This window comes from Lepidochelys kempii, chromosome 5 (assembly GCF_965140265.1).
Source record: "Lepidochelys kempii isolate rLepKem1 chromosome 5, rLepKem1.hap2, whole genome shotgun sequence".
Taxonomy (NCBI): domain Eukaryota; kingdom Metazoa; phylum Chordata; order Testudines; family Cheloniidae; genus Lepidochelys; species Lepidochelys kempii.
The window spans coordinates 73702923-73726652 of record NC_133260.1 but is presented as its reverse complement, the minus strand read 5'-3'; the positions used below and the strand labels follow the sequence as shown (position 1 = coordinate 73726652).

Genomic DNA, 23730 nt, shown 5'->3' with positions numbered 1-23730 from the left:
ATATCTCCCCCTCAAACTTTTTTTGGTTAGGCTAAACAAGCCAAGCTCCTTGAGTCTCCTTTCATAAGACAGGTTTTCCATTCCTTGGATCATCCTAGTAGCCCTTCTCTGTACCTGTTCCAGTTCGAATTCATCCTTCTTAAACATGGGAGACCAGAACTGCACACAGTATTCCAGATGAGGTCTCACCAGTGCCTTGTATAACGGTATTAATACCTCGCCTGATGCATTCCAAGACCGCATTAGCTTTTTTCACGGCCATATCACATTGGCGGCTCATAGTCATCCTGTGATCAACCAATACTCCAAGGTCCTTCTCCTCCTCCGTTACTTCTAATTGATGCGTCCCCCCAGCTTATAACTAAAATTCTTGTTATTAATCCCTAAATGCATGACCTTACGCTTCTCATTATTAAATTTCATCCTATTACTATTATTTCAGTTTACAAGTAATACTTGTGGACAAGAATGTTAGTTGTACTATGCATTGAGATCCTTGACGTCACTAGGCAAGACAACATCACATAAATACAGCATGCTTACTTGTACTCAGCGCAGTACTATGGAAATAATTGGTTAAATGGGGTGTAAGTCAGTGCAGCCTATGATCCAGTGTGCCTGGTGCTTCCCCCCCCCCCCCCCCCGGCCTACTGATTACCTTTTGATGGCTAGCAGTTTTGCAGGAGCACACAACTCTGAATCAGTGTAAGTGATACAGACATTTGAAAAGCTACACTTTATAGTTCTGCTTTCCGATCTAAACAGTTTAAGTTTGTTTGTTTTTTTTAAATCCAAGGTTTATTTGTAAAATGATAATATTGTAAAAGAGCATGTAGTGCTGACTACATTGCTGTATTTTAAATAACTTTTTAAGTTGCAACCTTCTTAATATCCTGAGATATCTGGAGTGCAGATATTCTGGTTCATCTACTAGTTTTAATTCATACATGACATCACCAGTGCCATATACAGAGATTTGAAAAAACTCTTATTTCCATCAATTTTATTTATAGGAGTTGTGTGTACATTGAATACTCTTAACATTATTTTTCAGGTCAGAGTTGGTATTTATAAAGTAACAAAAATTAAGGAAAACTATTGCCAATAGAAAATGTACATTAGTACTATATTTGATCCATTTTTCAGAGTAACAGCCGTGTTAGTCTGTATTCGCAAAAAGAAAAGGAGTACTTGTGGCACCTTAGAGACTAACCAATTTATTTGAGCATGAGCTTTCGTGAGCTACAGGATGCATCCGCTGAAGTGAGCTGTAGCTCACGAAAGCTCATGCTCAAATAAATTGGTTAGTCTCTAAGAAAACCTTGCTTTTTACATGCTATTGCAAACAAATGATGTCACTGCTATTATTGGAGCTTAGCTAAAATTAACTCAAGCAGTTTGGGGCTATATTCTTCTTTCTTCAAGCTTTTTCCCCTTATCTCACTTTGCCCTATTTTTCTGTAGCTACTGGACTCTGCATTTCTAACCAATTATTTACTGCACCTGGTGCCCAGTTAACATTTTCTCTTTATTGCTATTGCTTAGCCCAAACTTTAAATAAGATAATACTATTATTTCCAGGATCACTACAAGTTTGACACAAACAACCCTTCATTCTCATGAACTCATTCTTTTTGGTCACATGCTTTGGGCCTGACTCGCATCAAAATCCACACTCTGTTTAAAACCAGAGTTCACCCAGTTCTAACATGGACCTATATTCCTCCTACAGGATGTAAAAACTACCTGTCTGCTGTCTTCATTCTGGGCATTGGACCAGTCCATGGTGTAAATTACACTGGCCATGAGTGGCCCCAATGAGCTGTTATGGCAGATATCACATGGTTCAGCCATTCCCCCTTTGCCAGTAGTTAGGAAGAAGGTGCTATTTAAATTACTGTGTTGGCTCTATGCCGCTTGAGGATCTGTGCAGAGGAAATCATCTTACTAGATCTGGTGGGTTTAGGCGATGTTTATGCTGGAGAATCAGGCCATTTATTCTAAAATTCTCAAAGTATTGGTACTAGAAGCTGGAATTTTCATAATGCTAAGGCCTGATTCGTAATGTGTTATTCACAGGAGCAATAGAGCGATGGAAAATATAAATTAATTCTAAACAGCCTTCTAAAACAGTGGTTCTCAAACTTTTGTACTGGTGACACCTTTCACACTGCAAGCCTCTGAGTGCACCCCCCCTCCCCTTATGAATTAAAAACACTTTTATAATAGTGTTAAATATATATTTTTTTAATGCTGGAGGTGAAGTGGGGTTTGGGGTGGAAGCTGACGGCTCGAGACCCCCCCCCCCCATGTAATAACCTTGTGACCCCCAGTTTGAGAAATGTACTCTGGGGAACAGTCCTGTCCTGCAAGAGTAGGTGTAGATCTACAAAGTCATCTCATATTGGTTATTCTAAATTACACAGTTGAGAATTTCTTTCCACTGTAGAGAGAAACTCAAAACAAATACATTTTTGGTAACTTGTGAAGTTGACAGTATTATTCAAATTACCTTTTGTTTTTTGTTACACCTTCTATTGTGGCTAAACATGAGTATTCTTCGTGGGCACTTTTCTTTAAAATGAGTATATTTGCTGCATACTGGTTGTGTACATCTTCCATTTTTGTTCTCCATGCAACTGCACTTTAAGGTTAACATGAGAATGTGTGTATTTGATGGAGTGTTTGCAAATGCAGTTAAATATATCAAATGGTCCAATATATTAGGACAGAAAAGGGCAATTCTTCCATTAAAATAAGTAAGCTATATGTGTTGGAAGGTGTTTTAAGTCTGCCATGCCCGAGATAGTCAGTGCATCATAGGAATATTTGGTATTTGACTCTGAATACGGTCTGCTATATTCCATAAATATATTAAAAAGTTCCAACCTTTGCTAGAGGGCACATGGAAACAATGGATCACTAAAGGTATATATGATAAGTGTTTGATTAAAATTCTGTACTCAGATGAGAAGAAAATTCAGTTACAATGCCACTGATATGTCTGCTTGCAAAAGGACAGAGGTTGGAACCTATATCTCTAAAATTAGACGAGATGGTATGGCATACTTTGTAGGGCAGAAAAAAAGGTGCTAAACTGCCAGGATTTCTTTAATAACAGCAGTGAAAACAGGTTGGTCAATAGCATAAAATCAATGTAGAAATAGCTCAACAACATGAACACCTGAGAGAAGGAAGTTGCCTTTCTTTGAGCACTTAATGTTAACCTTAATTAATTAGGCAGAATATAATGTTACCACAGACTGCAAGACTGAGGAATGAAACAAGTACCCTCCCTAGAGACTAGAGAGAGGCACGTCATAAATATCTCTGCTGGGCTTCCTATGTGCCACTTTCAACCCTGACTTTTCATTTGGTTTATTTCACTGGAGAGGGATAAATGATTATGGGCTTACCACTGATACTACAGTGTCTGTGCTCAGATGTAGCAGATACTATGTCATCAAATCAGATGCATCATCTACAGTTACATGCACAACAGCAGTTTTTCAGACTAGTTCAGGGACTTAGTGTACAGTTCTCCTTTTGTGGTGAGAATCTTATTTTCAATATTCTGAAAAGAAGTAAAAGCTTGAAAAACAGCATCCGAGGGCATTTATCTTGTGTACACTGTTGTGTAAGAATTTTTTTAAATTCACATGATTTGACTTACGATGATTGGATTGGGGAGTAGGAGGGAAAGAAGATGGAGTTTGGCAGAAGGCAATTGGAGTTTAGCAGTGGGCTCTTCACCTTGAGAAGTGGGGAGGAGTGAATAGGAAGCAAGGACAGGAGAATGGGAAGAGGGAAGGTTTGAACAGGGAACCTGAGAATGAGGAAAGAGAAAGGAAGACTTCTCTAAAAGGATGAGAGAATGGAACAGAGACAGGATGAAGGTTGTGGGCTATGCTTATGCTCCATCTCACTGTATATTTACTACTACTATATATTTACTACTTAGACATTATTTAAAGGGAAATATTAATGCCACTACATTAGTTGAGGCAAATTTGAATCTGTGAAAACATCAGTTGGTGATGTCCTTGGTTATAAAGAAACTTTCAAACATCATTTATTGGGTAGTCTATGAATCACCCCAATAAAAGTTAAAAAATGATTTGGAAATACACTCTATTTAATGGATTGGTCTACAAACTATGAACAAACCAGAGTGCTATCACTATTAGTAGCTCAGGGGTTTGAGCATTGGCCTGCTAAATCCAGGGTTGTGAGTTCAATCCTTGAGGGGGCCATTTAGGGATCTGGGGCAAAAACTTGTGGATTGGTCCTGCTTTGAGCAGGGGGTTGGACTAGATGACCTCCTGAGGTCCCTTCCAACCCTGATATTCTATGATTCTATGATAATCGTAGGGTGATGCTCCCATAATTCATTCCACCGCGCAGTGATCACAGGAGAAGTGGCTCTACTTCGCTTGGGCGCCTGAATGGACCACAGCGGGCAGGCACGTGGCAAGTCACGTTCTGGCCACGCCTCCAAAACCAGCTAGCCAGCTTGCGGCCCGGGCCGTCAGTGTTGCGTCCTTGAGTCACGAAGACCACGTTACCCTCGAGATCACGTGAGCCATCGCGCGTTGCTCGCGCCGGATGTGGCTGGTGACACAGATTGTGCGCGCCGGGTGGCTGCCAGGGTGGGGAGGGCGGATAAGATGGCGGCGCCAGAGGAGGATCCGGGCATTGGGGATGAGGAGCGGTTGGATTTCCTGAAGGAGCGGCACGTGCGCTTCTTCCAGCGCTGCCTGCAGATCCTGCCCGAGAGATACTCGTCCCTGGAGACTAGCAGGTACCGGCCCGGTTGGGAAGGCGCTGGAGGGAGAGGGCCGCAAAGTGGGGGGAGTGCGTGCGGGGCTGAGGGGGGGGCCGTTGGAGCTGTCCTAGGGCCCGTCACATCGAGGCGCCTCCAGGTCGGATTCTGGTCGTAGCCGACTCGCGGACGGGGGGTCCGGCCCGCTCGCGTCTCGGCCACTCTGAGGCCCTAGCGCTGGGGTCTGGTCTGTGACACAGTCTCTGGATCTAGTTTCCACGCGTCCAGCTTCCGGGCAGGCCTCAGCGCAGCCGCTCGCACCTGATCCCGTTAGCGCGCGGGTACCGGACAGGCGGTTCGCAGCTCCTGCTGCTCAGGGACAGCTCGTGCGGGGGCTCTGGGTAGCGTGCGTTGAGCTGCTCTTTCCCTCCTGCGGGTGGCCGCGCCAGCCTGTGGTGGGAAAACGGCCGCAGTTGCACGATCGCCAGTGCAGCTGCCCTGCTGCTAGTAATCGCGGGCGGGAGGGGGGTGTACGTAGGGCATACCTGTTCCTACCAAAATGTTTTCTGATCATGAAAGTTTGGATGTCACTGTGCTAAAATACTATTGCTCTTTCTAAACTAGTATTCCTACGAGTGTTAGAGCAGCGATGTGAGAGCATTTGCAAATACTAGTGTAGTCAGGGCTGCAGTTTATATCCTCCTAAGGCCATCTGGGACAAAAGTAGCTAAGAGAAAGGTAAGTAGGTGATCCTTCCAGTCCTTGTGGCTGTTCTCCTCACACTGGAAGGAGCTCCTCCCTGCTGTGTGTACTTAAGGTCAGCAGGCATGCAGGTTGGATTAATTAAGTCACTTGTTTTAAAGCAATAATTTAAATTATAATCTGAGTTTTGTTTTCCACGTGTACTTTGAATCTTGAGAAAATGAAATCTCATTGGTTGATGTAGCCATTAAGATGTCAGTTATATTTACAACTGAATATAGTCATTGCCCTAGTTTTGATCATTCTTTTTGCTAACCAGGAGAATGCACTATACTTGTACATCTGTTAAAGTAACTGGAGAGCTCAATGTACATTATTCAGGTACAAAATGCAGAAATTAAGTACTATGGTGGAAACTGGTGGATGATGTATTTCTTATTTACTAGATACCTAACTTTTTGATCATGACTAATTCCAAGCTGCATTTGGATGGAAATTGGAATCCTATTTAAAATGCCCAAAGCCAAGATTTTTAACTTTTGTATTAACTGAGTTAATTAAAATTATTAGATTTTCCCCCCTACTTTAATTGTTTAAATCCACATTAGAAATTACACTCTGAACAATTCTAGGTTACTTTGATGAATGGCTTCAAGCATTTTGCTAACCTGATATCAAAAATAAAGAAGGCAAAAGTTGTTCTGTACTGGCTGAAAGTACTGATATTTTGGGTGTGGGGGAAGGGTAAATACTATCATTCACTCCATTATAAAGAGTGGAAATTATTTAACTGTTTAATGTAGTAGGTGACATACTGTGCTATTTATAAGGCTTAGTGTCAGAAGTTAAAGGTGTTTCTCCCTGACTCTGAATATAAAAAGCAGCCATTAACTCATAAAGGTTGAGTTTCAGCATATTAGTTTTTATTTTATTTAAATGATGTGAACAAGCAAGTTTAGACTGTAACATAATTTATCATAAATTTAAAACAAGTTTATTTTAAAAAAAACTTTTAAAGTTTACCCACTCTGGCAGCAAAGAAGATCCACAGAACTTCTGCTCATAGGGAAAACCCCAAATAAACAAATAGGAGGGAAAAGACAGGAAGGTAAAATGCCTGTGGGAGCTTGAGAGCAGATAAGAGAATTTTTATTTCATTTTTTAATCCAAGACATACAGTGATCTATGGGTACGTGACAAAAGGGTGAAATATTCATGAAGTCCTACCTAGAGATGGAACAGACATAATAAGTCACATCTATCACTTTGGGGCCCATATAGGGTGGTTTATTCCTTACGTTGTATTTCATAAGAACATACGAAAGACCATACTGGGTCAGAACAGTGGTTCATGTAGCCCAGTATTCTGTCTTCCAACGGTGGTCAATGCCAGATGCTTCAGAGGGAATGAACAGGACAAGGCAATTATTCCCTTTTGTCCAGTCCCAGGATCTGGCAGTCAGGTGCTTAGGGACACCCAGAGCATGGGGTTGCATCCTGGACTGTCTTGGCTAATAGCCTTTGATGGACCTATCCTCCATGAACTTGCATAATTCTTTTTTGACCACTATACTTTTGATCTTCACAACATCCCCTAGCAATGAGTTCCACAGATTGACCTGTGCGTTGTGTGAAGTAGTTCCTTTTGTTCATTTTAAAGCTGCTATTAATTTCATTGTGTGATCTTTTGTTTTTGTGTTACGTGAAAGGGGTAAATACCACTTCCTTATTCAATTTCTCCACACCATTCATGATTTTATAGACCTCTATCATATCTCCCCTTAGTCGTCTCTTTTCCAAGCTGAATAGTTCCAGTCTTTTTAATCTTTCCTTATATAGAAACTGTTCCATACCCCTAATCATTTTTTGTTGCTTTTCTCTGTACCTTTTCCATTTCCAACATCTTTTTTGAGATGGGGGACAGGAACTGCACGCAGTATTCAAGGTGTGGGCGTACCATGGATTTATCTAGTGGCGTTATTATACTCACTGTCATAAACATGAGGAAAGGGATAGATATTTCTAACATTGTTAGCTTTTTTGGACTGCTGCTGCACATTGAGTGGATGTTTTCAGAAAACTATCTATGATGACTCCAGGATCTCTTTCTTGAGTTGTAACGGCTAATTTATACCCCATCATTTTGTGTGTAAAGGTGGTATTATGTTTTCCTATAAGAATTACTTTGCATTTATCAACATTGAGTTTCATTTGCCATTTGGTCACCCCATCGCCCAGTTTTGTGAGATCCCTTTGTAACCCTTCACAGACTGCTTTGTACTATCTTGAGTAATTTTGTAAAGAGTGCAAACTTTATCACCTCACTCTTTATCCCTTTTTCTAGATCATTTGAGTATGTTGAACAGCACTGGTCCCAGTACAGATTCCTGGGGGACACCACTGTTTACCTCTCTCCATTCTGAAAACATACCCTTTGTTTTTCCTGTCTTTTAACCAGTTACTGATCCATGAGAGGACCTGCCCTCTTATCCCGTGATTGCTTAGTTTGCTTAAGAGGCTTTGGTGAGGGATCTTCTCAAAGGCTTGTGCACTATATGCATTGGATCACCCTTGTCCACATATTTGTTTGACTGTCTCAGAGAATTATGGTGGTTTGGTGAGTCATGATTTCCCTTTACAAAAGCTGTGTTGACTCTTTCCCCCCCCTCCCCCAACAAATCGTGTTCATCGATGTGTCTAATAATTCTGTTCTTTACTATAGTTTCAACCCGTTTGCCTGCTACTGAAGTTAGGGTTACCGGCCTTTAATTGCCAGGGTTGCCTCGGAACCCTTTTTAAAAAATTGGTGTCACATTAGCCATCCTCCAGACATCTGGAACAGAAGCTAATTTAAATGATAGGTTACATACTATAGGCAGTTGTGCTGCGATTTTCATTTTTGAGTTCCTTCAGAACTTGTGGGTGAATACCATCTGGTGCTGGTGATTTATTACTATTTAATTTATCAGATTGATCTAAAACCTCTTCTTTTGTCATCTCAATCTGGGACAGTTCCACAGGTTTGTTCACTAAAAAGAATGGCTCAGGTGTAGGAATCTCCCTCACACATCCTCTGCAGTGAAGGCTGATGCAAAAATTCATTTAGCTTCTCCTCAATGGCCTTATCTTCCTTTAATGCTCTTTTTAGCACCTCAGTCATCCAGTGGCCCCACTAATTGGCAGGTTTCCTGCTTCTGATGTACTTAACTAACAGTAACTTTTTTTTTAATCTTTTGTTAGTTCTTCAAATTCTTTTTTTGGCCTGCCTAGTTATACTTTTACACTTGAATTTCCCAGTATTTGCAACTATCTGGAAGACAGATTTAGACATTGTCCTTTTTCTCCCTTCCTACCATACATTTCATTAATTATATAAATTGTGCAATAGATTAGTGAAGTAGTCTTTGATCTCTGCATTGAAATACCAGTGCAGGTCAAAAGTGAAAATGAGTTTGAAGCTCTTAAAGCTAGTGCTCACTAGACATTTATTGATGTCACCAAAACATTGCACAGTTGGGCATCTAAAATAGCAAGGTTTGGTAAACCATGTTTGGGGTGTATTAGCGGAGTTGTGTTGAAACTTGCATGGAGTCTGTCCGCAATATTTTTGATTAAGCGAGTGCTGGGGCATGATGTTGAAATAACTTCAACTGATTTAACTTATTATCAGTTTGTAACATATTTTTAGGTATTCTACCAACTTTTGGGGTTTATTGGTATTTTCAGGTTTAAATTTTCAACTTAATTAAAAGCAGCGGTATCCTGAACAACTAGAATAAATGGAGAGAATATCTAATTCTCTCTAGCTATTCTGTGCTGCAATAGCAATGGTAACTTTAGTGATAGTTTAGTAATGTAATTCTTACCATCACACTCAGTGCTGTAAGTGCTTGCAGAGCTCTTTTACAAGGAGAAGACCATAAGATCTTCTGTCCCTTGAGTCAAGTCTACTTGAAGTTTGTGATACATCATGGTACTTTTCCTGTGTTGCTTGTTCAACATCTCAAATAGTCATTTTAAAAAGGTTTTTGAATTGTACTTGAAAAATATATCCTCTGTCCATACCTGAGGACCAGGAGTTCTGAGTCTTTTGGTAATCAGTATGGACCTTTTTCTCTAACTTCAGACTGAGGCTTGATTTTTAAAAAAAGAAAAAGAAAGCAGGGGACTCCAAATCAGTACATCTGTTGGACCCCTTCATTTGTACGAGCCTCCTGACTTCATAGATTTCAGTGTGGAGGCAAATGTGTCAAATATATGTTTGACACTTGACTATAAATTGAAATTTATGCAGTACCTGAAGTGGCAGGTGAAACAACCATCACACACTATTTCATAATATTGCCAATTTGATGTTTGTGCCAAAATGGGATGCTGTAAATGAAGTCTATAGATCAGCTTTCCATTTTGTTGACTCAAAATGTTTTTGCTGTGATACTGTTCACAAAGACTAGAGTGGTGGCACAGATATAATCATCTGAAGGTACCACTGTAAGAAGCCTTGAAGGGTTAATCTTGTGCTGCTCAAAGAACTTTGCAGCTCTCTAATTAAAAAGGCCATTTGGCTCCATGGAAGAGTTTTCGGTGGGCAGCCTGCTGTTATATCTCTATATTTGGATGTGTTTTTGACACTACCATAGAATCATCATTGTTCCCAAATTAGCTTTCGCTTGATTTACCTCAGACATCTTATGTATTTGTACTAATGTGGATGTATGGTATTCCGTGCTTGATATTTCATGACGAGCAAAGATACAGTACTGTCACATGCGGCACTCTTTGAGAAAAGGCACGTTTTAGCAATGTGACCTATCTAAGATATTACACGGAAGAAAGTCTTGTCTGAGCACAGCTCAGAAATATGAGTGTGACACTGCTATGCTCTGTTACCAAAACTCCTGCGGCTTTAGAAAGAATATATATGTGCGTGTTCACAGGGGCTGGCTTTGTACTTGAGGTAAAAGAGTACCCATTACATTCTTGTCTCATTTCTACCTCCTTATTCCCAGGAACCTTTTTGAATAATGGTTTTGTTTGATTTGTGTTCCTTCCATTCCTCTTACCCTAATGTCCATTAGCTGTCCTTAACAATTCTCAGTCTATGTGCTTGTGACAAGCCTCTAAGGCAACAGTGTCCAATACCTTCACCACTAGCCACATGTGGCTAATGGGCTATTGAATTATGGCTAATAAGAAAAACTCAAAACCACAAGTGTGGCTAGCATCAAATTTCTATTGGACACCGCTGCTCTAAAGGTATGTCTAAACTGCAATTAAAAACCCCATGGCTGGTCCATGCCAGCTGGCTCAGGCTAAGGGGCTGTTTAATTGCTGTGTAGACCTGTTTAGGCTCATGCTTGAGCCTGGGCTCTAGGATGCTGGGAAGCTGGAGGGTCCCAGAGCTTGGGCTGCAGCCTGAGACCAAACATCTACACTGCAATTAAACAGCTCCTTAACCCGAGCCCTGCAAGCCCGAGTCAGTTGGCAGAGACCCAGGTCAACCTGAGTTGCGGGTGTCATTGCAGCGGAGACATGTCCTCAGAGGCTTGGCTTGCCACTAGCAAGCTAGTATGTTTGATTCACTTTTCTTTCCAGTGCAAATACTTAAATATATGGCACTTCATTAATCATACCAAAGGAAATGTGATTCATGTAATGAAGAGCCTCATTCAAGAGTATAGAAATAAGTAAATTTTAAAACACTGTTGCAGGTAAAGTTCCTTATGTAGAAGCTATACTGTACTTAATGCGTCTCACTCCTCAAGATCAGAAAGTTGAGGTTTATTTTTTTTTTCATTTTTTGTATTAAATTTTGTTAACCTCCAGTGTGAAATTTATGGTGGGAAGTGAAAGTCGTATCTTTTTCTTTTAGGTTGACAATTGCATTTTTCGCACTCTCTGGTCTGGATATGTTGGATTCCTTAGATGTGGTGAACAAAGATGATATAATAGAATGGATTTATTCCCTGCAGGTCCTCCCCACAGAAGACAGTGAGTGAGTTTTTAGCTTTTTTTTCTTTTCTTTTTTTTTATTGTTGACATTAACACCTTTATGTTGCTTCTAGCCCTTGGGAATAGTGCACAGTTTTTTCACAGAAAACCAATGTGACTCAGAACCAGAGGTGCTGAGTACCTGCAACTCCCATTAACTTCAAATAAAAGTTGAGGTTTTTTTTTAAAGCCTCTTTCACCTGACTTTTCAGAAGAATCCAATAGTTTTAACTTTTTTCACCTATTTCAGTTGAAGCCATGAAATGACTTTGAAGATATGAACAAGTAAAATTTTGGTAAACTCTACCATTAACAGTGGGGCAGAACAATTTGTTCTGTGTGGCTTGTAAGGTTTCCTAATCAATAAAGTATGATGGCTTATCGTGTGCTCTTTTCATACTTGAACCAACTGCAGGTGTCTCCTTTAAAGAGTTTGCAGGCTACTTCTATGAAAGAGATGTGTACATCACATGCAGGAGTGGTACTTGTTAGTGATTGTACTGATTTAGCTGCCAACATAGTTATAATTAATGTTAGCAACACCGAAGCAGCTACAGGTCAGGTAGCTACAGGTAAGGAAGCAGTGGAGCAATAATGGGAAATGAAAGATAGCAGCTGTTGAAAATGGGGAGTGGAGGGTTCGGGTACAAAATGGGACAAGCATATTACCTTGCACTTAAAAAAAAGTCTAGTTCTTGGAGGTAGGATAGCTAAATTACCTGTTCTAATATTTTTAGAATGAACCGTACTGTTGCTGTATCCCAGGGAATAGCAGGCAATCCAATTACATTTTCATGACCGTGAGGACTGTTAACCTGTCAAATGCTTTATGATATTTAGCCATTGTGTATATGTGCAAAGTGAGCATGAAATGAACTGTAGTGTTACACTCACCTTATGCTTACTTTGCACATGTGTGAATAACTACAGAGTTTGCAAGATAGTGGAGACCCAAGTGCCAGGGTTATTCTTGGGTTCTATTACTGCCCTCAGTTAATGCCTATAACACATTGACCTACTGGTCATTACAGCTTTGTAATTGAGGGAGATTTGAACTCTTTATGTGTTAAGATCTGCAGGATCAACTTCCATATATGTATGAAAAGTGAAAATATTTAGAGACTCAATTGGAAGTTCCCAAAGGCACAACTATGGACACAAGGTTGTGAGGCAATGTGGTTTAGTGACAAGAAAGTGGGAGACAGCAGACCTAGGTTCCTTTGCAGGCTCTAATACTTGCTCACATTGTAGTCTTGTGCAAGCAAGTTAATGTTGCTGATCAGTGTTTCCATCCATAAAAAAGGGGGATGATATCTACCTTTTTTGATTGCTTGGGTAGAAAGCATATGAGTTGCAAGTATTACTCTGCCACTCTGCCTTCTAAACTATTTGATAAATCTTTCCATGGTTTTATTTATCAATCCAGACTATCAATAATGTCAACTGTTTCTTACATTCTTTTTAGAATAGAATACATCCTACAAATAGAATAAAATATTAATCTCTAATGTATTGTCTAGTCTTTTCATATAGCCAAATTTAACTCTCTTCTCTAAAAACAATTTTGACAAAAAACTGAAGGTTTTTTTTAAAAAAATTGACTTTCTTAACAGAGGCAAAATAACTGATTCCCAGTTTTCCACTGGTATAAAGCATTTGTTCCTCACTCTGGCAGTTCATGAACCATATGACCTATGGTTGTCATTTGGTCTAGCAGATGTTTTTGGCCCTATTCCAGGACTGTCTAGTAGATTCAGGATTTTGGGCAGAGTAGTTTTTAGACCCTTATCTAGTGTATCCTCCAGCAGCTTATCTTATTTTTAAAAGTTTCAGAGTAACAGCCGTGTTAGTCTGTGTTCGCAAAAAGAAAAGGAGTACTTTTGCACCTTAGAGACTAACCAATTTATTTGAGCATAAGCTTTCGGGTGCCACAAGTACTCCTTTTCTTTTTATTTTTAAAATGATGATAATGCTCCTGTCACTTGTCACTAAGCACACATACATCCTTTCGGTAAGCATACACCATACTGACAGTCTGTCGATCCCTTAAATTAGATCTGAAAACTCATAGATGAAAAGTCAGCTCCCTCATAACAGTTGTGAGAATAGATAGACCTGTAGTGTGCTCTCTAGCTCTGCAGATTCTGGCCTTTTTTAGTCAAAGGAGAATGCCAGAGTCAGGGGCCTTCTAAGAATGGCCAGACACCAACTCCAGTTGTTCAGTTTTAAGGGTTGCTAATAAGGCTGCCTTTGATGCAGTAGCACAATATGTAAAGCTTTTTCAACTTAAAGCCCATAATGGTCTATGGGAATGAGCAGTTAGCAAAAAACACATCTGCGGCAATGCATTTCTATGCTGATGAGTCACAAATCTGTCTCTTCACCAGTAACATTTCCATCCAATCCCTCATCTTGATGTCTTGTCATTTTAACACTAACAAAACAGAATTCCTTATCTTCCCTCTGATTGTCAAGAATACTACTATCTTAACTTGTCACCCAGTCCCAAATATCAAAATTGTTTGACTCCTCCTTTTCCTTTGCCCCACATATCCAGGCCTTATCAAAATCCTGCCCCTCAACACCTCCAGCATCTGTCCTTTCCATTCCCGCAATGAAATCTCCCATTCAGGCTCTTGTTCTTTCACCTTGGCTACTGTGGTTCATTCTCTCTGGCATCTCAAATACGCACATTTGTACAAAATACAGCTGCTAAGCTCTGCTTCCTTGTCTGTTAACTGGATCCTGTAACTTTCCTCTTTGAATTTCTCCACTGACTTCTCATCTGCTAGCACATCAAATTTAAGCTTCCTGTTGCCACCTTCAGAGCTTTACAGAACTCTTCCCCTCCCTAGTCAAGCTTCCTATCTGTTCCCTGCACACAGCTCCTATTCTCAGCCTTGTCCACCATTTGTGAACCTCTAGCACGGTCACCTCTGTACCTTCTTCCTTGAGGCCTCCCACTGCATAGTGCAACCTCTTGAGCTTTTCTGTGTGGGCCATGTAAATCTCACTTCAATTCACTGAGAGCAGGAATCTTAACTGTGTATAGATCACCTATTTTTGTGTTTTCCTGTATCTGCTTTCATTTGTCCTTTGATTGTGAGTTTCTTGGAGCTGGGGCTGTCGTTGAGCATTTGAAAAGTGTTTGGCATATAAAAGGCATGGCTGTAAATGAAATATTGCTCTTTTGGGAAACATTGTAAGAAGTCACACTTATCTATAAGGCTACTTTTCTGGATAATGAAGTAGGTGGATTAAAATTGTAAATAATAGTAACAGATTGGATATTGGTATCAGTGAGTGTCCAGAAAGGAAAAACTGGAGCCGTTTTAAAAATACCAGCTAAATTGGCAGCTCTTCAAATTTTGAAATGACTCATAATTTTCAGTACATTTCAGCTAGTTAAATTGTATTATGAAATACAGAATAAATGGGTGGCTGAATAATGGGGATAGAATTCTAATTATTTTATCTTCATTGATCTGTTTACTAGAATTCTGTGATGGAATTAATGTTCCTGCTGCTTAATAAATAAAAATAATTCCTGGTCCTTAGTCCCAGATGCATACAGTGTAGCTCAGCTCCCATCTCTTCCTTTAGCAGAGTTCTGACCACTGTTTTGATGGCCCATCCTTTTCCCTGTTGGTCCAGTCTTATAACTCAGATGTAGTGTCACCCCTATGAACTAATATATTTTTCCTTATGAATTTTAAACTGCCTTTTTAATGAAGTAGCTACTTTTTGAGTAAAACAGAGCAGATTTGTTCTGAAAATAATCAAATACACCTGTCTAATTAGAGTGAAAACCTATCAAGCTGCTAAACCAAAATGCATCATATAAAAGAACGTCTCGGACAATCGCTTGGTTTCGTAGAAATAATGTCCCATTGCGAGGACTTTGTCACTGAATAAATTGATGCCTCCCACTTTTTATGGGAAAGACAATTTTTTAAAACATTTTTGCGTGCTAAATGAACATTATTATGTTTTCTGGAATGGTAACATTACTGTAAGGTTGACTTAAGTCTTAGTCTTGACCTTGATGTTTGTCTCTTCACTAGTTTCAATTTCAGCTGTTTCCTGCTTACGTACCATTTTCACCTTCCTGAATGAGGGCCTCTGAACAGGGTTCAAAAAAGAAATAGATAAATTCATGGAGGATAGGACCATCAATCGCTATTAGCCAGGATCAGGAGGAATGGTTTCCCTAGCCTCTGTTTGGCAGAAGCTGGGAATGGTTGTTGGAATGGATCACTTGATTACTTGTTCTGTTCATTCCCTCTGAAGCATCTGGGATTGGCTACTGTTGGATGACAGGATACTGAGCTAGATGGCCCTTTGGTCTGATCCAGTGGGATCATTCTTATGTTGCACTCTGTTTTGTATTAAAGGGGTTTTGGTTCTATATATGAAGGATCTGTGAAAATAGATCATGGTATTATATTTTAATTTGGACTGTGGCTCTTCACTTTGGTTGTGTTTTGGTTGCATACATGCAGCAATTTCTAAAAATGTGCCACTAGAATTTTCTAATTGGGAAAAAATAGGTAGAACTCCTGTGCCCACTTAAGCTTGTCTGTACCAAGCTGCCATTTCAGCAATACTTTGTAATTATTCCGCTTTCTTGTGAACATATTTATTTAATAATTAGCGGTGTTCATTACAGACTAATGGTGCACTTCTTGTGTGGTTCATGGCATTCACTCTGCCTTCTTAAAGAAAAGGTCCTGTGTCTGTTTGGAGAGCCTCAACACCCAGGGCTACCACCCTTGAAAGTTATGTAACATTTCAGTTCCTTAATAGAAATTAGTATAAAAGCAAATGTATAGTTAACAGTAGCCTTATGGAAACACTAACGGAAGTTGAAGCTCATAATGGTCCAATTTCACTTTCAGATGTGGTGGGGTTTTTTTTTAAGAAATTGAGTATGTGTATCCTATTGTAGGTTCATGTGTGTCCTGGCTCCCTTTCCACACACCCCCGCCCCCAACTCAGAATCTTTTGCATAGCAGTGTTCAGGGGAGCTGCAGCTGTGTCCTGTGCCTCCTTGTGCTCCACTGTGAGAGTGGAGTGGCCTTGGCCTCCCTCGGTTTCCTCTTACTGCCCAGGGCAGTTAAACAGAACCTGGACTGTGTCCCACCTGTTTCTGAATTGCCTTGAATAAAGTCTTCATTTTATTAATTTCTTCCTTGATCTTGTTGGATGTTGGAAGTTTCCAAAAGAAGAAAGCAATTAGGATGGATGCAGGGAGACCTGTGCACATCCCTATGTATAGTGGGGAAAGGTGCTTTGCACCTGTTGCTAGCTACGGTGTACTTATAGCCCCCTGATTTTAAACCCACCCTTCCTGTGGTGGGTTAATATCCATCATAGATGAATGCCACAGATCCAATGGTAAGAACATTTGATCTCTTCAAAATTCTGCTGGATTTGAAAGTGACCTAGACCAGGTATACACTAGAAACTTTTTGCTGGTATAATAATGTTAGGGGTGTAATTATTTTGTTCGGGGAACTGGAGTAAGCTATACTTGCAAAAGCCTATGCTAAGCAGGTTTGCGAGTATAGCTATTCCAACAAACACTTTCTGGTATAGACTAAACCATAGAGGAGATGACTTTCCTTCCCCATTGAAGGTGTGTTTTGGGGGGTGGGGGTTTTTTTGTGTTGAGGGGAGAATAAAGATCCTATAATGTGAGGTAAAAGCTCAGTTTCTGAGCCTATATGCTGTCATACTTTTAATTTAGGTCTTGGCTACACTTACATTTTTTATAGTGCTCTAAGTTGCTGGCTCAAGAGTGTGAAAAATCACCCACCCCAAGCACAGCAAGTCTGAGCTCTTTAAATCGCTAGTGTAGACAGCGCTTTGAGCTAATCCCCTCATGGAGGTGGATTACCAGGAGTGCTGGGAGAACTCTCTCCCAGCACTCACGCGCGACCACACTTGTACTTCAAAGCGTTGCAGCGGGAGTGTTCCTGTGACAGCGCTTTGAAGTTTCCAGTGTAGCCATGCCCTAAGTTTTGTTACAATGATCCACGTTCTTAGTTCCGGCACTGAAGAAACAGAAAAATATAATTGAATATGTTTGAAGTCATACTTACAACTAAGAATTCTGCTTTTATGTTTACGGTTCAGTTGCCTAACCGGTAGTCGCTTTGACTACTCACATCCAAGCCACAACAGAGGGTTAGATCTAGCCCACTTGAAGTATATATCTGGATACATGATTGACTCAAACAAATGATTGTTCTTCAGAACCTTAAACAGATTCTAACCCTTAGGCGTGCAAAGATTAGTTCACAACTGGAAGACTGTGTAGTGCTGTCTCAGGCCTCGTTTAGATCTAAAACTTAGTTCGACTTAGCTGCATAGCTCAGAGGTGTGAAAAATTTGCATGCCCTCAGTGACCCAGTTAGGTCAACCTAGCTACCACTTGTCGGAGAGGCAGATTACCTACATAAATGGAAAAAACTCCTGTCGCTGTAGGAAGTGTCCGCTCTGGAGCGGTAGAGTGGCACAGCTGCAGCGCCATAGTTGTGTCGCAATAGTTGATGTTGCTTAGATGTGCCCTGAGTCTCAAACAGTTCAGTGAGAACTACTCTGTTCATTTCAGTGGGGTGTGTTAAGTAGCAGATTTCCAAGTTGTGTGGCTTTTTCAGATAAGTTAAGGTGTTTTTAATTAGCATGTGCTGTTACCACAGTTATACAAACAAAAGAGGTAATTGCATGCACAAATGGCAACAAAAGGCAGAAAAAGTGGTGGTAAAGGTGCCCTGTATCAGGTTTTCACTGTATGATGCTTAGTGCAACAGTTTCATAATGACTAACAGTTTAGTTACTACACGGAGGCTTTTTTCATCAGATCTTTGTGTAAAGCTCCCATTGTCACTGGTGGGAGTTCTGGTGTGGCTCAGGGTTAGTGTGTCCCTGCATTTGTAGACTTGGCCCACAATTTAAAACACAATCTGGCCTTTTCCAAGGCAAGAGTTTGACTCCCCTGCGGGGGAAGGGGAGATTGGTTCAGGGAGGGGAATAATTTTGACTTATCCCTTTCACCTGAGCAGAAGATAAGACTTTTTCCAGCTGTCTTTTTTGTTATGATTGTTTATAACTGGAACACTTATAACTGGAACAGTGAGTGGTTATGAACTTCATTTTGATGACTTGTTGCATATTAGTTGATGCTTTAAACTTTCAATAGGCATTCATACTATTAAAACCAAAAATTAACACTAGATGGTGCTATTTCATAACTACATTTAAATTAAATGTTTCAGCTGACAACATGCAGCTTGCTAGAGTCCTTTCACATATTTAAAGACTCAAGGTAATAGCATTTCCTTGTGCCACTGTCAACACATTTTAAAAAAAAAAAAGACTAAAATCAGAAGGTGGATGAAGAAATATTTTTTTATTGGACCAACTTCTGTTTGTTGAGAGAGCTTTCAGGGTGCACAGAGCTCTTCTTCAGGTCTGGGAAAGGTACTCCTTGTCACAGCTAAATACAAAATTTAACAGTTTAGTGTAAGTAGTTAGCCCATATTCTTAGACCATTGAAGGTCACTTTCACATCCCTGTTCATAGGACAAAAAGGAGGGATTAATGAGTTACAGACAGTTGTAATAAGCTATAAATCTAGGTGTTTTTTTTTATTAAGACCATGATTTTTAGTGTGTAAACAGAGTCAGGATGAGCTCCACCTTGACATCTGGTGGTGAGATGTGGCAAAGAACTTCAGGGGCCGATATCATTTGCATAGGCACACCCACCCTGCCTAGAATGAGGCCATAGCTGCCCAAATGGTCACTTTGGCTGCTATGGGATCCCGAGTGTCTCTGTTATTGGGGCAGGAAGAATACATTGGTATTACCCTGATTATGGGAATCAAGGACAGTGGAACTGTACTTGGCCTTTTGTTATGATGGAGGGACTCGCCATTAACTAAGTAGCACTTGCTAGGCAAGGGACATGGGTTCCAAAACTGTGAATTGAGAGAGGCTGGGGACAGGTATTAATACTTGGTGGCATGGGCCCCTTGGTGAGGGCCTTACATACATCCTCCTCTCTCCACTGTGGAATATTAGAGCTAATTTTGATTCCATTAGGAGTCTAGTTACAGGCTGCTGAGCTCACTTTGGGCTAATGGTGCACCAGCACTGAGACTCCCCTACTACAAGCTGAAATCACAAAAGAGCTAAACTTACTAAGCTGAAATCACTGAGTGTTGTGTTAGGTAGTGGGGGAGCCTGAAGATACATTGTGGAGCAGTTTGTGGGACGGCGAGCAGAGCAATTTGCGGGATGGTGAGCAGAGCAGCTTGTGGAGCAGAGCGGTTTGTTGGATGCCTAGAGCAGCTCATGGGGCGGCTGGAAGAGCGGAGCCCCATGGAGAGGTGGGGCCATCAGCTTTGGACTACGTAAGGTGGCCCTTAAACCTCCACCTTCCCTCCCCCCCCCCCACAAATCTCCACCCAGGTTGGGAGGTAAAGCTCTCAGATGAACTTTCAAACTCTGGGGCTGCCCTGACCAGGGACAGAGAGACTTCGGATGATTTTGGGTTGCTGGACTCAAGAACCAAAGGGAAAGGACATGCCCCAATTTGCTTGGGGTGGGTTTTTTGCTCATGGGTCGTGTTATGAATCCTGTTGTTGGTGGTTCCCCAATATAATGCCACAAGGCGCCCAGCGGGGGTGGTATGTATTTGTCCCAGGTCGCTGGGTGGGGGCTCGAGCCAGTTTTGCATTGTGTTATTGGAACGGAACCCCTAGATACTGAACCCGGCCCTTGTTGCTGCCAACTCTGACAGGCAGAAGGGTTACAAGTGTCTAACAAAGTTATCAATTTAAGCTCCCAGAAATCCTGTGTCTGATAGCTTGCTCTTAAATAGTGTCTGGATTTGTTTTATTTTTAAAAATCATTTTTTTTTAAAAAAGGGAATATTTCTGTCTCCTTCTTGCCAACACCTTTATTAACATCAAGGGAGAGTGGTCGAGCTCTTGTGGAACGCCACCAAGCTACTGCATAAGAAGAAAGTACAACTGATCAGTAACAAAATAGCAGAAGACTTTCTATAGAAAGAATTATATGCATACACTGGAAAATACCAAAAAAAAAAAAAATTGTCTATTCCAGTTTAGCAGTCTCCTTGTTACTTTTAGGCCTGGTCTACACTACACAATTAGGCTTACATCGACCTAATTATGTCAGTGTACACATTACAGCCTTGTCCTGCTAATGTCAGTGCCCTACTACATCTACATAACTCCTCCACGAGAGGCATGGGAGAGCGCTCTCCCAGCACTATTTTAAAAAACAAAAGCAAAAAAAAACTGCCTCCAGGAGGGGAGTAGCTCCCACCACTGGCACCCTACAGCTGGCTCCCACTGCTGGTGCACTGTCTACACTGCCACTTCACAGCGCTGAAACTTGCAGCACTGGGGGGTAGCGGGGTGTTTTTTCACACCCCTGAGTAATAAAGTTGCAGCGCTGTAAAGAGACAGTGTAGACAAGGCCTTGATGTAGTTAAGGCAACAGGGTACTGTTACTTACTTTGGCGGTTAGCTGTTGTCAATTTCACAGCTGCCATGTTGGAGCCATGAAATTGACAGAAGAGCCAGGCAGCTAGATCCTGGCTGCCTATGGCTTCCCCGATCCCAGCCAGGCTGCTGCCCTGAGGCTCCCTGCTCAGAAAGGTGAGGAGTCCTGGGCAGCTCCTCTTTTCCCACCCCCCCGGAGTGGGGAGCTGAGAACCTGGGCAGGCTGCTGGAGTCCTGGCAGGGAGCTATATGGAGCTAAGCGCCCTGACTCTTAACCCACCACGTTGCCCCACCTCAGTTGGTGGAAGTACTCTTGGTGAGGACATGCACCAGTGGGAGAAGGAGAGTGGTGCGACCATCAGCCACTTCAGTAATTGCTCTGGTGGTTGTAAATCAATGTAACCTAGATTGACTTGTTTGTCTTAGACATGCCCTTAGTTATAGTAGGCTAGAAATTCAGAGAGAAGTGGTGTTTCATGTTTGTATCTTTGTCAGATTTGCTGTGTGAACCTCTCTTCAAGGATTTATTGTTGGGTCGTGACGGTTTGAGGAATCTGTCTACGTATGATTAACTATAAGATTCTCATGGAAGTCACAGATTCTCCTTGGGTTTCACGGCAATGGGTACTGGACACTTCTCTCCACTCCCCACGCAGCAGGGCTTGGGCTATCTTCCCTGCATCTGCGCTTCAGTCAGCCTCCCACCACCCATTATTTTTAGTAAAAGTCTCAGGTCACAGGCATCCGTGAATTTTTGTTTGTTGCCTGTGATCTGTCTGAGACTTTTACTAAAAATAGCTGACACAGTTCTAACCTTATGTATGTTACCTGAATTCTGATTGTTGTGGAATTGTTGTATCAGATTCCACATCCACAGAGGAATTCCATCATTTGCTGAGTGGGCTATAGCATGTACTACCAGACATGGGGCAATGGAAAGTCATTACCCTTAACAGTTAAGGTTTGACCGAATAATGGGAGTAGTAAGAGGGTTATCTGAGTGGGGAAACCAGTTTGACCAAGATTCTATGCAGAGAAGTGGAGAGTGGAAAATCACCAGCAGAACAGAAAAAACAGGTTTTTAGAGGGGAACACACACATTCAAGGGATGCACAGAGCAAGACACAGGAAGCTTGGAGTAGAAGAGAGGAACAGAGAGTTAGTTTGGTAGCAGTGGAGTCCAGGCTAACTGTGAGACCAGCCGAGATCAGAGAAAGCTAGGTGAACTAGAGAGGGAAAGAGGCTCCTTATTTCTGAGGAGAAGGATCCTGGACATCCCAGAGGTGTCTGCCCAAGCCCAAAGAACTTTTCAGAGTGGTGAGGAAACTGAGACAGGGAAAATAAATGTTTATTTTTGTCTTGATATATGCATTTCTCATGCTGCTTAATAAAAAGTAAATAGTGTTTAGAATTGAATGCAAAGCCTGTGTCTGTTTGTTTGTTTTTACTGTCACATGCCCCTGATGAGTTAAACTGCAAACCCAGTGCATCCACACAGCTGAAGTTCTGGGAGAGAGTGTGGAAGCTATGGGGGAACCTGAGAGGTCAGCGCTAGTCCAAGGGGCTAGGCAGTTGGACCATGTTGTCTCGGTTCTCAATAGAGGGTGCTAAACCAAGGCTGCGCTCCAAGTGTGTGCCTAGACACCCCAATTCAGGGGCAGTGCCTTGACTCTGTTCAGATTCAGGAGTCTTAAAGAGCACTCAGAGCCCTGTGAGATGGGCTCCAAATACAACAGCCTAGGGAACGTCTAGCCAGAAGGAAAGCTCTACCAGTGCTCTGTCTATATGTAAAAGATGTATAAATATTTTGGTCTGACTTCTTCATGCCAGAATTGCCCAGCTAAAAGTTAGTTGTTTTCACTTCCTTTTTATCACTTCCTCTGTCAGCTTAAAACCTTCTATTTTTAAACTCTGGAACTGCCACTTGGAATATCACTGTCTAATTGCAATATAGTGATGCAACTCTTGGAAGTATTCACATATTGGGATGAAATACAAATAGCCCTTTTACTTAGGATGACAAGATGTCTCCCTTTGGAATTCCTTAGTCTTGTGTGAGGACCAGTAGAGTGCTGTGCTCCCTTCCCAGGGAGTGAGGGCATTACCTCTATGCTGCCAGCCAGGAAATACCAAAACTCTCGCCTAGTATAGGTCTAGTTGACCAGAAGACTCACTAAAATAAACATCCAAAAATAAGTCAGTCTAGTAGCAGCTTTTTTTAATTGATTAGATACTGGGTTCAGGATTCTGTTTCTGATGTCAAACACCAAAATAGTGTAAGAAAGGAATCTGAAATGCATTCCCTGACGGTTAAAAGTACTGAAAGGGAGATGGAAATTGGGGACTCTAAAAATGAATTTATTTTTAAAACCACGTTTTCTTTGTTTTAGTTGTCGCAGGGTAACTGCATCACTGACCCCTCCTGGTCTCTAAGTGCAGCTTCATTCAGGTCTCAGACATCAAGCTGTCTCAGGGTGGAATCTCTTGATCTTCCCACTCTCAGACTGAGACCTAGGCTGTGATCCCAAGTGCTAACTGATTAACTCAGGGCTGCTGAAGTAATTATAGAAGTGTAGGACTGGAAGGGACTTTGAGATGTCATCTCGTAATGTTCATTACTTGCTCCTCTGGAAGCAAAGATCAGTAGTATCCAGTGACCAGACTGCCTTCTTAAAGAAAAGTATTTATTTAGAATCTGAGGGGAAAGGTCTTAAAACGATAAACTATAGGCATGTCT

General features: G+C 41.3%; 1 protein-coding gene across 3 annotated transcripts in view; it reads left to right on the top strand.

Annotated features, from left to right (window-relative positions):
- Positions 1 to 4611: 4611 nt before the first annotated feature.
- The window catches only part of PGGT1B (protein geranylgeranyltransferase type I subunit beta), a 73942-nt gene continuing 54823 nt past the window's right edge, over positions 4612 to 23730 (top strand). The window contains exons 1-3 of one of the 3 annotated variants that reach the window (XM_073344734.1): positions 4736 to 4801; positions 7923 to 8081; positions 11337 to 11455. In XM_073344734.1, the coding sequence (XP_073200835.1) occupies positions 8071 to 8081; positions 11337 to 11455 (130 nt within the window). In that variant the 5' untranslated portion in view covers positions 4736 to 4801; positions 7923 to 8070. Of the gene's footprint in view, positions 4802 to 7922; positions 8082 to 11336; positions 11456 to 23730 lie in introns of all 3 variants that reach the window. The other 2 variants (XM_073344735.1, XM_073344733.1) reach the window with 2 other exon arrangements.